Below are 18147 nucleotides of genomic sequence, written 5' to 3' on the forward strand. Positions count from 1 at the left end.
CAAGCATGAATTCCCAGTCCACCACTGTCTACAATTAACAACAGGCTGGCAACCCAGTACACTTAGTTCCTGGGATATAACCATCAATCTTCTTCCAGTCTTGGACCCCAAGGTCTGCATTAGCTCTCTGCAAGGTTGCCATCTTGGGAACTGGTTATGTGCCATAATCTCCCAACATAGTTCATGAAGGTATGGCGATATATTTCCAAAGTCAGGTTGATGGGTGACCTGGAGGGGAACTAGCAGGTGGTAATGTTCCCATGTGACTGCTGCCCTCGTTCTTCTAGGTGGTAGAGGATGTAGGTTTCAAAGATGTTGTTGAAGGAGTGTTGGCAAGTTGCTGCAATGTATCTCGTAGATAGTACAGACACCTGGCACAATGCAGTGGCATTGGATGGAGTGGATGTTTAAGATAGTGGATAGCTGCTTAAAGCATCCGCGCTTCATCATGAAAAGTGTGAGATAGCATTGAGAAGGGAATAAGTAGGTAAAATGTTAAGATTATTACAATACTCTCCTGCTGACCTCCCATCTTGGCAATCTTCAGTTCATCAAAAGAGGTGCTCAAATTCTATCCTACATCGAGCCTCTCTCGCACATCATACACATGCTCACTGACTTACCTTGGCTCCTGGTCTCCTAATGCCTCAAATTTAAAATTCTTGTTCTTGTGTTTAAATTCCTCTTTCACGTCTTTATCTCTGTAACTTTCTCCAGCCTTGCAACAGCCCCTAGCTCTCCAACACTTAGACACCAGCCACTTGTACATGTCCCCTCCTTTCACCACATGACTGGCAGCCATGCCTTCATCTGACCGAGTTCCAACCTCTGAAATTCCCTCCTTAAAAACCCCTCTACCTCTCCACCTCCATCTCTTTTAATAATCTCCTTAAAGGGTGGTAGAGGCAGAAACCCTCATAACATTTAAGAAGTATTTGGATGTGCACTTGCGATGCCATGGCATACATAGCCATGGGCCTAGTGCTGGAAAATGGGATTAGAATAGTTACTTGTTTGACCAGCGCAGACTTGATGGGCTGAAGAGCCTTTTTCTGTGCTGTAGGCCTCTATGATTCTAACTGGCCTCTGATCAATCTTTGGCCACTTCTCCTGATCTCACATCTTTTGAATCAGCAGCCATTCCTCTCCACACTTCTGAAACACCCTGCAGCATTTTTGTATTACAAAAGCATTGTATAAATGCATGCTGTTGTTCTTGATTGCACTTCAAAAGTCATTCATTGGAATGTCCTGAAGATGTGAAAACAATTCAATAACCCAGCCTCCAGTGCTTTCTGGAGTAAAGAATTCCAAAGATTAATGACCCGCTGAGAAAATAAATTCCTCCTCATCGCCACCTTAAATGGAAGACCCTTTATTTTTGAACTCCTAGTTCTAGATTCCCCCACAAAGAGAAACATTTTCTCAGCATCTACCCTGTCAAGCCCCCTCAGAATATTATATATTCCATTTAGATCACCTCTCATTCTTCTAAACTCTATTGAGTATGGGCCCAAACTGCTCAATTTTTCCTCATAAAACAACCCCATCATCTCAGGAATCAGTCTAGTGCTCCTTCTCTCAACTACCTCCAATGCAATTACATCCCTCCTTAAGTAGAGGCCAAAGCTGTACACAGTACTCCAGGTGCAGTCTCCAAATACCCTGTACAGTTGTAACAATACTTCTCTACTTTTATACTGCATTCTCCTTGAAATAGAGGCCAACATTCCATTTGCCGTCTTAATTACTCACTGTATCTGCATGCTAACTTTTTGTGATTCATGTACAAAGAATCCCAGATCCTTATGTACTGTAACGTACACAGGCTCTCTCCATCTAAATAATATTCTGCTTTTCTATTCTTCCCGCCAAAGCAGAAGTCACATTTTCCCACTTTATACTCCATCTGCCAAATTTTGTCCACTCACTTAACCTATCTATATCCCTTTGCAGACTCCTTATGTCCTCCTTAAAACTTACTTTCCCACCTATTGTCAGTAAATTTAGTTACTATACACTCGGTCCCTTCCTCCAAATCCTTAATAATTGTGGCCCCAGCACTGACCCCTGTGTAACCCCAACAGTTAGTTTGCCAACCTGAAAATGACCCATTTATCCTGATTCTCTGTTTCCTATTAGTTAGCCAATCCTCCATCCATGCTAATATATTAACCCCTACACCATGTTAGCTTGTGTTAACTTTTATGTGCCACCATATTAAATGCCTTTGGGAAACCCAAAGACATTGCATCTACTGGATCCCCTTTATCCACCATACTTGTTACATCTTCAAAGAACTTAAATAATTTCCTTTTCATAAAACCATGTTGCCACCGTATTATGATTCTCTAAATGCCCTGCTACAACTTCCTTAATGGATTCCAGCATTTTCCCAATGACAAATGATGGACCAATTGGCCTATAGTTTCCTTTCTGTCTCCAACCTTTCTTGAATAGAAGTGTTACATTTTTAGTTTTTCCAAGCCATTCTGGAATCTTTCCAGAATATAGGGGATTTTGGAAGATTATAACCAATAATACAGTAATAAAAATAGGCTGGCTTCTTTCAACTATTTAGGACCTTGGATGTATTGAAGCCTTAATGAGTACTCAATCGTGTCAGATTTAAAATGACAGTTACTTGATACATTAAAGCATATTGAGATTCCTTATGAAAAAGAAAACATCAATACCTTCCTGGTAATTCTTCTGGATTCATCTTGTTTTGATGTTTTAAACAGAGCACGGCCTCAAATTGTCTCCTGTCCTTTCCAAAAATCATTGACTCTTGCAAGTGTATGATTCCACAGCTATCAGCCATGCTCCAGAGTGTTTTTACATGACCATTTACCATGTTTGAGCCTAGGTAGAGTGTTGCAACAGGCAATTCAATGCTATGAGAGATCACCCCTCAGTTTAACCCTGCCCTTACCAGACTACCATAAAGTTTGCACATGTGGATGAGGGTCACAGGTTGGTAATTAATAGTAGGATCGTGGCTAAGTTTTCCCACCTTAATCCAGAGCCACTGAAGCTAACTGTAATTTCCAAAGCTTCCTGTTTAACAGGGCAGACCTGGAACTAAACCCACTAGGCCAATGCAGCCTCGATAAGATTCCATATAAAATCTATGTCTTGATCACAGTAGGCAGTTAATCCCAATATAATTTGCCTTTCACAATTTTGCTATTTACAAACAGCCCATTGGTTATTTTCAATACATTCAAGAATGCACTTAGAGGGCAGATAGTGAATGTCAAAATAAATTCAAACAAATGTTTTTTTGTGAAGCTTTAAACCATTCTGAGTGGAAAAAAATAAGTTTAGCTGTGATATAAAATTCAGTTTTGTGTCACAAAGTTTAAGTTGCTCATTTTATTTACATAAAGGTAAATTTTGTTACTTGATACATATGTATGATGTATATAATATGATATATATATTGTATATACACAAAAATGTGTTTGTGTGTATATACAAAGTATGGTTACATTAGTCTGAAAGTCTCATTTAAAGAGCTAACAGCAGTATCATTTTAGCAGCTAATGTGATAAAAGCTGGAGAGTGAAACAATGAAAATATATGAAATTATAACAATTAGCGTCTTGAAAATCTTATCTTCTTCATAAACCAAGATGAGCTGTTCACCTCAATGTGTTATAAAAGTGAATTAACATAGTTGAAATTTCTAAGATTTCTAAGAAATGAAAAAGTTTCTATTCATGTTAACTCAATGGCCCCAATATTAATAGGGTGATGGGGAGGGTGCAGGGGAGGCCGGAAATGCCTGAAGTATCCAGCAAGGCTGGGGGCAAGGCTGTGGGGTCGGGGGGGTGGTGGTGTGTGGTTGCAGAAGTCCTGTTGACCTTAGACCTTAATGGCACAACTTCATTCACATTTTTAGGGTCCATTATCCACCTGGCAGCCTGCCTAATGGACAGCCTGGCTGGTAACCAGGAGGAAAAGTTAGCAGCAGGAGGCTGCAGCCAGGGACCCTTGGGGACGGTCTCTGGCAATTGTGAGGAGGAGAGATAATTGCAAAGGTAGTTCATGGAGGTAAAGGAGTTCAGATAAAATTGAAGTCAACAGGGATTGAGGAAAAACTCTCCTGTGGCTGGAGTCACACTTAGCAAAAAAAAAACCAAAATGGTTGTGGTCGTTGGAGGACAATCATCTCACCTTCAGGGCATTGATTAAAGCATCTGAAGATGACAGGACAGCAATCACCTCCATTCCCTCAAAATGTCTGAAATGGGGATGTTTGCTGATGATTGCAGTGTTTAGCTCCATTTGCAACTCAGATGGTGAAGAAAGCCTCGATGCAACAAGGCCTGAACAATATTCAGGCTTGGGCTGATAAGTGGCAAGTAACTTTTGCACCACACAAGTGCCAGGTAATGACCATATCTAATTAGAGAGAGTCTAGCCACCTCGCCTTAACATTCCACGGGATTACTATGCCTGAACCCTCCAACATTAGAATCCTGGCAGATCACCGACGTTCGGAACTTATGTGGATCAGCCATGTAAATGCTGTGAATGCAAGAGCACAACAGGAGCTGGATATTTTGCAGCAAGTAACTCACCTGCTCACTCCCCAAGCCTTTCCATTATCTACAAGGCAAGTCACGAATGCCTTGGAATACTCCCCATTTACCCAGTTTCACTAACACAAAAGAAGCTTGGCACCATCCAGAACAAAGAAGCCCACTTGATTGGCACCCCATCAACCATTGGCTCACTGTGGCTGCAGTTTTTACTATCTACAAAGTGCACTGCAGAAACTCACCAAGATTTCTTCAACAGCATCTTCCAAATCCCCAACGTCTATAACCTAGAAGGATAAGTGCAGCAGGTGCATGGGAACACGACCACCTGGAGGTCCCCCTCCGTCACACATAATCCTGGAAATCTATTGCTATTCCTTCATCATTAGTGGATCAAAATCCTGGAACTCCCTATCTAAAGCACTACGCATGTACCTTCACCACACAAACTGCAGAGGTTCAAGAAGGTTCAGAGGTTCATCACCACATTCTCAACGGCAATTAGGGATAGACAAAAAATACTGCCCTTGCCAATGATGCCCATATTGTAGGACGAATAAAAAAATGCACAGTCTTAACGTTAAACACTTAAATCATATATCCTCTGTTTGCTGATGAAAATGTGCCAAGTCACTAAGTCTACCCTGATAACTGAGAGCTCCAACACAGGCTATCACTTTGGCCGTCCTCCTCTCTACTTTCTCCAATCTTTTGATATTCCCCATCATATATTTGTTTTTTCTATCAACTAAAACTCCATGATATTGTCCAATGACCTCATCACATTGCTTGTTTACCTTCAATGATTTATCACCTATAATTTGTTGGATTGGTTTGATTGATAGAAGACAAAAGCAAGGAGATTATGCTAAACCTTTATGAATCATTGGCTAGACTTCAGCTGGAGTATTGTGTTCACTTCTGGGCACCACACTTTTAGGAAAGATCGTAAAGGGTGCAGGGGAGGCAATGGCGTAGTGGTATTGTCACTGGACTAGTAATCCAGAGACCCAGGGTAATGCTTTGGGGACCGGGGTTTGAAACCCACCATGGCAGATGGTGGAATTTGAATTCAATAAAAATCTGGAATTAAAAGTGTAATGATACCATGCGACCATTGTCGATTGTGGTGAAAACCATCTGGTTCACTAATGTCCTTTAGGGAAGGAAATCTGCCATCCTCTCCTGGTCTGGCCTTAGACAGCACCTTCCAAACCCATGACCACTACCACCTAGGAAGATAAAGGCAGCAAATACATGGGAACACCACTGCCTGGAAGTTCCCCTCCAAGTCACTCACCATCCTGACTTGGAAATATATCGCCACCCTTCACTGTCGCTTGGTCAAAATCCTGGAACTCCCTTCCTAACAGCACTGTGGGTGTACATGGACTGCACCGGTTCAAGAAGACAGCTCATCACCACCCTCTCAAGGGCAATTAGGTATGGGCAACAAGTGCTGGCCCAGCTGGGGAAGCCCCCATCCCGTGAATGAAAATAACAAGAGATTTCTTACAGTAGTACCAAGGATGAAGGGTTTCAGTTATGTGGAGAGACTGAAGAGGCTGAGGTTGTTCTCCTGAGAACAGAGAAGGTTAAGTGGAGATTTGATGGAGGTTTTCGAAGCTATGAATGGTTTTGATAGAGTAAATAAGGAAAAATTGTTTCCAGTGCCAGAAGAGACAGCAACAAAGGACATTGATTTAAGGTAACTGGCAAAAGGAATCAGAGGTGACAGAAGAAAACATTCCTTTTTAACACTGAGTTGTTGAGATCAGGAATGCACTGCCTGAAAGGGCAGTGGAAACAGATTCATCGGTAACATTCAAAGAGAATTAAAGAAATATTTCAAGGTAAAACATTTACTGGGCAAAGGAAAAAGAGTGGGAGTGTGACTAATTGGACAGCTCCACCAAACAATCGGCACAGACACAATAGGCCTCCTTCTGTGCTGTATCATTCTATGATTTTTAGAGGTACTATGCATTATATAAACATGCCTAGGGTTTCTAGACCCCAAAGCATTGAAAGATATCTGCCCCTGCCCCTTATTTGGCCTGAAGTTAATTTATTTGACCTAAATTCCCAGCTCACATGTGCATTTTTTGGTAATTGCGGACTGGCTTCATTCAATTTATGTAGCTGGTGAACAGCAATTGTCACAATATGAAATTCTGTGGGGCTCCCTGGAGGCCTGGCCCTGTGCAGATCTACTCCCACTAATGATGATTTTCTGCCTGAGATTTCAACTAATTTCCTTTCTAATAATGTATCTGACGGTCAATCCAATAAGATAGAACATTTCTCAATGACTGTCCTTGTAACACTGTTTTGAAGAGATCCTGAAAATCGAAGTATATAACATCTTCCAGTTGCAATTTCCCACTAATTTATCACTTTAATCAGTTTACAGGGGCATAGACCTCTTTTTGTAAAGCTAATTTGGGATTTTTACTAACTTCTCATTTCTCCAGATTATTAGAAACCACGGTCCTATAATTATGGATATTTAAAATCAGTCTTTATTGCCAATATAAAAAGCAGAGTGGTTTAAATTTTTATCTTTTGTATCAGAAGGGAAAAATTAGAGCTCTTAATCCCAGGATAAACTTAGACAAAATCAAATTTTATTTTGAACAACAGTGAACCTCAAGAAAATAAACAAATGTTTAAATGTACAGAGTTAAGTTAAAGGACCAATAATTTGTTGCAAATTCAAAGACACCACTAAGGCTGCAATGGCAATTCTAAAAGTAATGGCATACAATTTTCCATGATCAAACAATACCGTCTAGCTATTTTAGCAGTAAAATACATTTACAACATCTTGGGGCGGACTGTGCTTCAGAATGTTCACTGCTAAAATTAATATTTAGAGTGGCACATTGCCATCATTTTTAAAGTCTGACTCAACTATGAAATAGTTGATGCTAAAATTTAAGTTTACAATTTCTGCTACTCTTGGTCTATTACAATTATTCTGTGAATTGTAATCATTTGGTTAATAACATAGCTGTAGTCAATGCATCCTGGCATTACAGGTGCAATGCTCGCACATCTTTGGTCTTGATTTGCAGTCAGCAAAAAGTTAGACACTTCAAGGAGTTTTTTGCAAATCCAAGGGAAATCAGTTTTTTTAATGAATTCACTACCCAAAAAAGACTGCCAATTTATTGGTAGAAATTGGTAAAAGTCGATATTGGAGGTCCCTGTCTATAGTACTTACAGTATCTTCCCTACAACTGACAATAAGCCAACATGCCTCTAAGTCATAGAGTCTGATTACTTACTCTTCTTAAATTCCTCATATAATAACATCTACATACAAACATACGAATTAGGAGGAGTAGGCCACTTGGCCCCTCGAGCCTGCTCTGCCATTCAATAAAATCATGGCTGATCTGAATGTAACCTCAACCCCACAATCCTGCCTACCCCCGATGGCTTAACAAGTGGATGAAAGGTTAAGAATCTATCTAGCTCTGCCTTAAAAATATTCAAAGGCTCTGCTTCCACCTCCTTTTGAGGAAAGGAGTTCCAAAGACTCACAACTCTCAAAAAATTTCTCATCTCTGTCTTAAATGAGCAAATCCCTTATTTTCAAACAGTGACCCCCTAGTTCTAGGTTCTCCCATAAGAGGAAACATCCTCTCCACATCCACCCTGTCAAGACACCTCAGGGTCTTAAAGGTTTCAATTAAGTCACCTCTTACTCTTCTAAACTCCAGTGGATACGGCTAACTTGTCTAGCCTTTCCTCATAAGACAGCCGGCCCATTCCTGCTTATTATTCTAGTAAGCCTTCTCTGAACTGCTTCTTACACACTTACATCTTTCTTTAAGTAAGGAGACCAGTACTATACACAATACTCCAGATGTGATCTCACCAATGCCCTGTATAACTGAATGATAAGCTCCCTGCTTTTGTAATCAATTCCCCTCACAATAAATGATAACATTCTATTAGCTTTCCTAATTACCTGCTGTCCTGCATACTAACCTTTTGTGATTCATGGACCAGGACACCCAGATCTCTCTGAATCTCAGAGCTCTGCAATCTCTCACCATTCACATAATAAGCTTCCTTTTTATTCTTCCTGCCAAAATGAACAATTACACATTTGCTAGATTATACTCCATTGCCAGATCTTTGCCCACTCACTTAACCTATGTCACTTTGTTATCTCCTTGTGTCCTCTTCACAATTTACTTTCCTACCTATCTTTGTGATGTCAGCAAATTTAGCCACCAATCCTTTGGTCCATTCATCCATGTCATTTATATAAATTGTAAAATGTGGAGGTCCCAACGCTGATCCTTGTGGCACACCACTCGTCACATCCTGCCAATCAGAAAAAGACCCATTTATGCCAATTCTCTGCTTCCTGTTAGCTAGTCAATCTTCTATACATGCCAATATGTTGCCCCCTACACCATGAGCTTTTATTTTCTGCAATAACAACTTTAACAAATGCCTTCTGGAAATCTAAGTACAGTACATCCACCGGTTCCCCTTTATCCACATCATATGTGACTCCTTCAAAGAACTCCAATAAATTGGTTAAGTGTGGGGCAGAATTTTCCCATTGGCGTGCAGGGGCGTGCACCACATGTCCGCGTGTAAAAGGATGCACGGTGATGTCAGGCGATTGTCCCGATGTCACTGCACACCAGCGCATTATTTCATTGGGCAGTCGCGCAATGATATCTGCTGCACGCTCGCCATTAATTAACGGGCCACTTAAGGCCCTTGACTCACCAATCGGTGATTTTTCAGTGCCCATGTAATCTTCGGGTTGGTGCAGGGCACAATGGGCAGGCGGGTAGCACATATTTGTATAAACCTCATCCACAAGCGGGACAAGAGGATTCACTGGGGTCGCGAGTGTGCTCTGTCAAATATTGATTTTGCAATTTTTGGAACTTGCCTGTGTGATCTGCAATACTTCAAAACGCATACCAGCTGCTTTGTCTGGACTCTTAACCCTCAGGTCAGCACTCTGCAGTTAGGAATCTTTTTTGGGCCTGCAGGTTTATGGAAGCCTTCCCATAGCCTGGGAATGGGAGCTGAACTCTCCACTGGAGGCACCTCCTATGAGGAAGGGAGGGCTAGAAGAAGGAGGAGGCCAGGAGTACACATTCAGAATTCCAGGGGAGCCACCTTTCGGAGGTCAGGCACAGGCACAAGGGGCGCAGGGCCATGGGGCAGACCAAGGTGGAAGGGGCTGCAGAAGACGCCACTATCCTGCTGCCAGGGTATACAGGCGGCGAAGCAGCTACCTCAATATGTCGGAGGTGCAGTGCCGAAGGAGGCTCCGTCTCTCAAGGGAGATGGTCAACTATGTTTGTCAGGTGATTGGGCCTGAGATTTCCGCTGTGTGGGTGGACACCCCATGCCAATGGCTCTAAAGGTCACAGCTGCCCTCAGCTTTTATGCCTCTGGGGTCACTGGGTGATATTTGCGGTGTCTCCTAATCAGCTGTCCACACTTGTGTCAAGCAGGTTACAGACGCTCTGTTTAGGCGTGCAATGACCTTCATCCACTTCTGTTGGGACCAGACAAGCGAGCCAAAGGCTTCACAGTGATTGCTGGCTTCTCCCGCGTCCAGAGTGCAATAGCCTGCACACATGTGGCCATCAAGGCACCAGCAGGTGAGGCCGGTGCCTTCGTCAACAGAAAGGGCTTCCACTCCATGAACGTGCAGATAGTGTGTGATCTCAGAATGCTGATTTTACAAGTCTGTGCAAGGTACCCAGGCAGCTCCCATGACATCTACATCCTCAGACACTCCAAGGTGCCAGGGCTCTTCAGTGTTCCAGCCTGGCTTGATGGATGACTGCTGGGTGACAAGGGCTATCCCCTCAGAAGTTGGCTCTTGATGCCTATCTGCCATTCAAGGACAGTAGCTGAACAGCAGTACAATAGGAGCCACGCCTCCACAAGGAATGTGGTACAGAGAACCATCGGTCTTCTCAAGATGTGCTTCCGATGCCTGAACTGCTCGGAAGCGCACTCCAGTACCCGTAGATCGTGTGTCGGTGATAATAGTTGCATGCTGGGCTCTCCATAATCTTTTGCTGGAAAGGGAAGGCTCAGTGGACGATGAATTCGTCGACGCAGTGGCTGCAGCTGCACACTATGAGTCCAGCAATGAGTCTGAGGATGAGCATGCACAGGGAAATGATGAGGGGGTAGACACTGGCCCGGGCATATTGCAGGGAGGTAGGGACACCCGGGAGGCTTTAATCCAATGAACCTTCAGCTAGCACACCACTGATGGACCTCCAGGACAAGCCTGGGCTAGAGGGTCCATACTTGGTACCTAAGTGCCATATCTTCCAGGTTAGGGACAGTAACTAAGGGCCTTGTTAATAAAGCTAAATGTTCCACAAAGCACTCCTAACATTTCTGGAAACCATACACATGCAGAAGAAAAGAGGCACATTCAGTCATGGTCGCATGTCTGAATTTAATATCACAGGCAAAGAAACTTAGTGAATCAAAATGACAAGGATGTTTCAATTCAAAGCAAATCATAAAGACCTCATCTTGGGCCAACACAAAAGCACCAGTGATAAACCCTAGGTGTGCCTTATGTTTACATTTCTGGGTGCTACGTCTTGGTGCTGCCCCATTGCTGGGAGTGGCATCTAAGACAGCCGGCTGTCTCTGCTGTCCTGTTGGCCTCGATGACCTTGGCAGTCTTCCTCTGGCCAGTGGAGCTTGTGCTGGCCCCGCCTGGGAGGGATCTGCCAGTTCCACAGCAGGCATTTCTCCAGTCGTTGCAGCATCACCGGATGCTACAGTCACTGGGAGAGGGGCGGAGGAGCTGCCACCCTCAACCGGAGCGCCCTGACAAGTGCCCGTAAACACAACAGGCAACTGCTGTGCCGACATGAAGTCGCCAAGGAGCTCCCTGCGCACCATGGATGGGAAACTTGGTGCCCACACCATCTCCCACACTGGCACTGACCAGCTGAGGTCAATACCAATGAGGGTTTGCTGGTCAGAGCGCATCCCCAGGAAGCCCTCTCCATGAGAGTCACCACTCTCTCTATGGAGGACGCATGGCACTCAGACATGCGGCTCATTGTTTCGGCGAACGTCCACGTAGACCCCTATCACAGAGACTATGCCAAGCATAGCATGTATCTCCCCAGATGCTCCCGCACACCCGGCCGCATTTCATGCACCTGCTGCGTTGCAGGTGACTCCAGAGGCACATCATCAGGCACCGACTGAACATGTGGCTGATCCCCTGCAGTCCTCTGACTGCTGGCGCCATGGGCATACTCTGTCTCTGCTAGCTCCTCCAGCGACTGTGAAGTGCCCTCACCGCTGTACCCCAGGACACTAGCCGATGTTCTAACTCCCACCTAGGTGCTAATATCTGCACTGGTGCCTGCCTGGCAGAGATGGTGTGATGTTGGTGAGACTTCAGGACCCTCAGGTGTGAGAGGGGTCCTCTGCTGTTCCTCCATCCAGCCCTGCTCCACAGATGCTGAAAGGAAGGACAAGGACATTGTTAATGTGGAGACAATAACAAAGTGCATCCATATCCCCCGGATCATTATGCGCTCATCCTTCCGTAAGCAATGGTCAGACCACGTTGCAAAATTAAATGACTTAACATTCAGCACTGCTATGGCTGTTGGGAGAACAATGCTGATCTCACTGCTGAGCATACATACCTGGCCGTGGCACCCCAGCCTCACCGACACCAGTGGACCTGGGTGCATGGCACCTCTCCAAATCCAGGGCCCCCTGCTCAAACTGGCTGAAAATGGCTAACTGCACCTGGCTGCCACCAGTCCTCACACACTCTGCAGCATTATGAGCATTCTTCTCCTGAAAATGAGAGAAGAGCATTGATTTGGGCAAATTGTACATGGACTCTCTTTGCGCATGGCTCACCCCACCCAGAGCGGGACACATCAGGGCTCCAGTGCCTTCTCACCCCGCTGCTGCCAAACACTCACACAAAGGTGCTAGGCCTGTTCCCCAACCCCCATCTCCCCTACATCACATTAGGCACCACATGGTATATTCTTCCATAGCAAGGAGGTGCAAGCACGTGGACAGCATAGGACAGATAGCTTGTTGTTACACCACCTTGAAGTTCCCCTCCCAGCATGTCATCACCCTGACTTGGACATGTCCTGCAGTTCAAGCACAGTGACTTGGTGCAGCCCCTCCAGGTTTCCCCCAAAACAGTCATGTGGGTCTCAGTGTACCACATGCTGCAGGCGCAGAACCCATCTCTTCACCAACCTCTCAGTCTGACCTCGGCAGGGCAATATCTGCTGGCCCACCCAGCAAAAGACACATGCTGTCAATGATTCAATGCAGTCACTACACTCAGACTTGGGGCTGGGGGGGAGGCAGCAGGCGGGGAAAGCCAACCTGCTGGGTTAAGTGACCAATGCCAACATTGTCCTCACCCGTCCAGAGTGCAACAAATCGCTGAAGTGCTTGCGACACTAGACCCAGATGCGCTGCATGTCACAGAAGCTCAGCTCCTCCGCCACCTCCTCCCAGGCACGTTTTGTCATGTGGGGGGGCCTCCTCCTCCCGTCCTGGGGAACCAGCATCTCTCACCATGCTGTCACCTCCTCGAGGAGGGCAGCAAGGCAGTCATTGGAAAAATGAGGGGCACACTGGCCCCCTGCCCTACCCTCCAGCCTGGCCTGCCCCGATGGCCTAGTCTCCAGACTTCAATAACCTCGATTGCCTCTCTGCAGAGCCCTTCGCCCAACCAATGTGAGCGACCTTTCCAAGGCTGCCAGGCCTTCCTTTATACAGGCCACCAGGTTGCTATTGGACCCGGTGGGCTGAGCACACCTGCTGCAACCCACCCACTCCCGCTATGCACGAAAGTCGTGAAGCACGCTGGCTGGGCCTTAAATGGCCCGCCTGCGTAAAACGGCGGCACTGCCCCAATCACAAGTGGTGATCGGGTCCCCACCCACTCCACACCCCCTCGCCATCCAGAAAATTCTGCCCATGATTTCCATTTTACAAAACTGTGTTGACTCTGCCTTGAATATTCCTAAGTGCCCTGCCATAACATCTTTAATAATACCTTCTATTTTCCCTAACAGATGTTAATCTAAACGGCCTGCAGTTTCCTTTCTGTCTCCCTCCCTTTTTGAATAAATATTTAAATATTTGCTATTTTCCAGTCTAAGGGAACCTTCCCCAAATCTAGGGAATTTTGGAAAATTAAAACCGATGCATGATTATCTCACGAGCCACTTCTTTCATTACCTTAGGGTGAAATCCATCCAAACCTGGGGGTTTGTCAGCTCGCAGCCCCAACAATTTGCTCAATACTACTTCCCTGGTGATTGTAATTTTCCCGAGTTCCTCCCTCCCTTCCACTTCCTGTGTTACAGTTATTTCTGGAATGTTACTGTGGTCTCTATAGTGAAGACCGAAGTAAAATACCTGTTTAATTCGTCCATGTCTCCCTACTTTCCATTGTCAATTCGCCGGTGCACTTTCCATAGGACCAACAGTCATATGCAACATACACATATGCAACAAGACCTGGACAACATTCAGGCTTGGGCTGATAAGTGGCAAGTAACATGCACGACACACAAGAGGTGAGAAATGACTATATCCAATGAGAAAGAGTCTAATCACCTCCTGTTGACGTTCAATGGAATTCCCATCACTAAATCCCCCACAATCAATATCCTGGGAGGGCAGGGGTCAGGGGTTCACACTTTACCAGTAACTTAATTGCACCAGCCACATAAATATTATGGCTGCAAGAGCGGGTCAGAAGGTAAATATTCTATGACGATTAATTCACCTCCTTTCCAAAATCTATAAGGCACAGGACAGGAGTGTGATGGAATACTCTCCACTTGCCTGGATGGGTGCAGCTCCAGCAACAATCAAGAAGCTCAACACCTTCAAGGACAAAGCAGCCTACTTGATTGGCACCCCATCCACGCTTTACAAATTCACTCCCAACCACTGGCACACCATGGCTGCAGTGTCCGTCATCTATAAAATGCACTGCAACAATTCACCAAGACTTCTTCAACCTCTATTGTCAAGCATGTGCATGGAAACACCATTGACTGCAAGTTCCTCTTCAAGTCATACGCAGTCCTGACTTTGAAGTATGCTTCCATTCTGACATCACTTGAACAAATAAAAAAAATTGAGATCATGAGCTAGTCCAGATCTCAAAGAACTATTAGTCAACTAGCTTAATGGCTCGCATAGGACCTCTCTGATTTTCTCCAGCATTTGAGGTTTAATGTAATCAGGGCTACCAACCTGATCAATCTTTTGTGACTTAAACCAAACTAAGGCCATTTATGCACTTACATTTAAGTCAATATCTCAAGCATTTGTATTTACCACTGTATCATCTTCAGTAGTGAAAATGGGTACAAAATATGTATTTAGCATTTCAGCCATATCCTAGTCCTCAATCCTAACCACCATGCTAAATATTTCAAATGACCTATGTGGCTTTTCTGGCCTCTCAGAACTTATAAAACTTTACCAAGGGAATGCCACCTGATCAGTTGTTTCTCCCAATGCCTTTTTGGCATTCAATTGTGGTTTTAGTTAACTTCAGCTGTATCTGATACCTATGCTTGCAGTTTTATACTTTATGAAATATTTATTTAGAGGCTAATTTCCCTATGTTCCTCCATTGTCATTTAGAATTCAACTTAGCATATACTTTCCTATTTATGAAAAGGACATAAAATTTTCTGACTATATGTTTAAGTACTCTTACTTTTCTTCTATATTTCATATTTCCATCAATCAGCACTATTGATATGAATTGAGAGGTTTTAGGACATGGAATGTTCCCACCAGGAACAGTGGCGGGAATAGAATCCATCGTACGTTTGATATCTGAAATAAAAAAATAGAGGAGCATATGGAATAGGACGGCGTGGATAGTTCTTTCTGAGAGCTGTGCAGTTACAACGATGGGCCGAGTGGATTCCTTCTGTGTTGTGAAATTCTACGGTTCCTACATGGAAATCGGATATCATTTCAGGAGTACTGCTATTGATTAAATCCAATAAATTACATCCCAACATGTTGAGTAAGGAAGAAATTCTTGCCAGCACCCATGGCTATATTTTCCCTGCCATCCTATCTATTGAATAAGGTAACACGCCCTCATTTCTGACCAATTATCTTCGTTTTGTAATATACAAAGCCTTTTCGTTTGTGATTGTGCTTCAAATAGGATCAATGAAGTGATTGACAAAACTTCTGAGGTCTAAAGCAACCACTATATTCCGAGAATTTGGCTTAACGTGACCCAGGTCTTGATCCTTATAAAATATTTATCTGGTTGGGAAGCCTAAAGAGGTCGCAGCCTGGTGCTGAGATTCTATAATAGAGGCCATTGCCTGAGTCGCTCCTGCTTGCGAAAACACAAAGGAAGAAAGGACATTAATCGAAAAGCAGAATACGTTGTTCTTTCTGAGGGAATGCAGGCTTGAAGTGGACTGACTTGGCCTCGCCTCGGTGCTAGGGTGAGGGATTTACCTGCAGAATGTGCTTCTCTCCCCCGGTGAGCTGGTAGCGCACTCCTGTACGCCACATCCTACTGCGATGGCGGCTGCCCTTTCAACACTTCCAGTAGCCAACTGCATCGCAATGCCAGGCGGCGCCTCCCCGGGTGGAGGCCGCTGTCAGGATCGGCTCACTCCTGAAGGAGCGGGCCCGTTTCCTGGATACAAACGGCCAGAGATCGTACGCTAGCTCCTGGATTCCGTACCGCACCACTCCATTACAATTTCCCCCAGGAACTGCAATGTCCAAGTGTGAGGTTACACTTGCTGCAGATCGTAATTTCAGTTGCAATTACGCTTTTCAATGCGAGGTTTGCTAATTTTGGTACAACAGAAATAAACCCTTGTCTTAGTTATATAGTTTGCTAACTTGGAACCCAAAATTACAAAATATTATGCCGAATCAATCATTGCAATATTGTCCAATAGCAACAAGGCTTTGGTAGCGAGTAGCGTGCAGGTGCAGAAGGCGAACATGTAAAGAAGGATAATGCTTCCATTAGGACCGGGCTGTGATTCATGTGCCAGAAGCGTGCAGATTCTAATCATACCTTTAAAAACCTATTGTGGCACTCTCCCTTTGTATCGACCTAATTGAAGGGTCAAAGTTAATAATTCAGGATACTGCCAATATTAAAGGATGAAAGTGAAGGAGATAAATCAAATAATGATTAGGTATGGCTAAGCTTTAGGAGAAAGTATAAGGAAGGAAAAATTAAGTGTTCAGGGTTACGTAAGTTTTAAGGTTCAAACAAAAAACAATGGTTTCAAAACACAGACTAATATTAGAAAAATCCACGAGAGCGTTTTTGTAAGTTTATGTAGAACAGAAAGCTCAGAGTACCAAAACCCAAAGTTTATAGACTTTTAAAAAGCAAGCTTGAGATCACCATCCAAGGAATGTTTAGAGGCACAAGAGTAGTCTTTCCACTTTTTGGGAGCAGTGTGTACAACTTGAACACTTTGAATTTCTTGAGATCTGTTAATGATAAATTATCCTAACTCGTACCAAGTTCCGTTCTCACATTACCTGTGTTCACTGATATACATTGGTTCCCGGTGTGGCAACGCTTGGATTTTAAAATTTTCATTTTAGTGTTCAAAATCCTTCCTGGCCTTGAACCTCCCATGAAACCTCTGAGAACTCTGCCTTCAGCCAACGCTGGCCTCTTATGCATCTCCACTTACTTCACCCCTCCATTGGTGGCTGGCCTTTAATCATCTAGACCCTAAACTCTGGAATTCCTCTTCCCTTCTCCACCTCTTTCTCCTCACCTAAGAAACTTCTCACAACCTACCAATTAGAGCAAGCTCTTAGTCACCTGACCTAATGTCTTTTGGCTGGATGTCAACTTAAGTCTGACTACTCTTAGGAAAGTGCTTTGGTACGTTTTACTACATTAAAGGTGCTACATAAATGCAAGTTATTATTAACAATGAGAATGTGTCCAAATGGCAGCAATACCATCTATCAAGTTTTGTAGCTAGTAGTATGGAACCAAAATACAACAGTCCATTCAAATAGATTTCAGGTGAATTAATACAATTAAGCTCCAACCAAATAACAGACTTGGTGCAAATGATGAAAGGTCACAGACCCGATTGTTAACTATGTTCCCCTCTCCAGAGATGCTCCTAGACCTGCCGAGTATTTCTAAAAGTTCCTGTTTTTATTTCAGATTTCCAGTATCCGCGTTATATTGCTTTGTATTAGTGCATTAGTGATGTTTAGTGACAGTATTGACTAAATTAAGTTTTTGCTATAGTTTTAATTTCCAACGTATTTTATAATTCACGTGGTTAGTTATTTAATAGGTCTGTACATTATAATTTTAAAATGGGCTATGCCACTGAAATAGTTTTCACGAACTAACGAATTAATAGAGAATCAATAGTTGGCGAACCTAAGAGTCAAAGCTATTTTAAGCAGCATTTCAAAAGGCAAAAGTGACATTTCAGCTAAGTAAACCCAACTCTGAAACAAAGCTTGCTGGAAAAACTCAACAGGTCTGACAGCATCTGTGGAGAGGAAG

At 43.8% G+C, this 18147-nt stretch overlaps 1 protein-coding gene across 1 annotated transcript in view; it reads right to left on the minus strand.

The window, feature by feature from the left end:
• ikzf2 (IKAROS family zinc finger 2) overlaps positions 1-16221 on the minus strand; it is a 141983-nt gene extending 125762 nt beyond the window's left edge. The window contains exon 1 of the mRNA XM_041200987.1: positions 16089-16221. Coding sequence (XP_041056921.1) covers positions 16089-16145 — 57 coding nt within the window. The 5' untranslated portion in view covers positions 16146-16221. The remainder of the gene's footprint in view (positions 1-16088) is intronic.
• Between the last annotated feature and the right edge of the window lie 1926 nt (positions 16222-18147).

The sequence above is a fragment of the Carcharodon carcharias genome, chromosome 12, assembly GCF_017639515.1.
Source record: "Carcharodon carcharias isolate sCarCar2 chromosome 12, sCarCar2.pri, whole genome shotgun sequence".
In the NCBI taxonomy this organism is placed as follows: Eukaryota; Metazoa; Chordata; class Chondrichthyes; order Lamniformes; family Lamnidae; genus Carcharodon; species Carcharodon carcharias.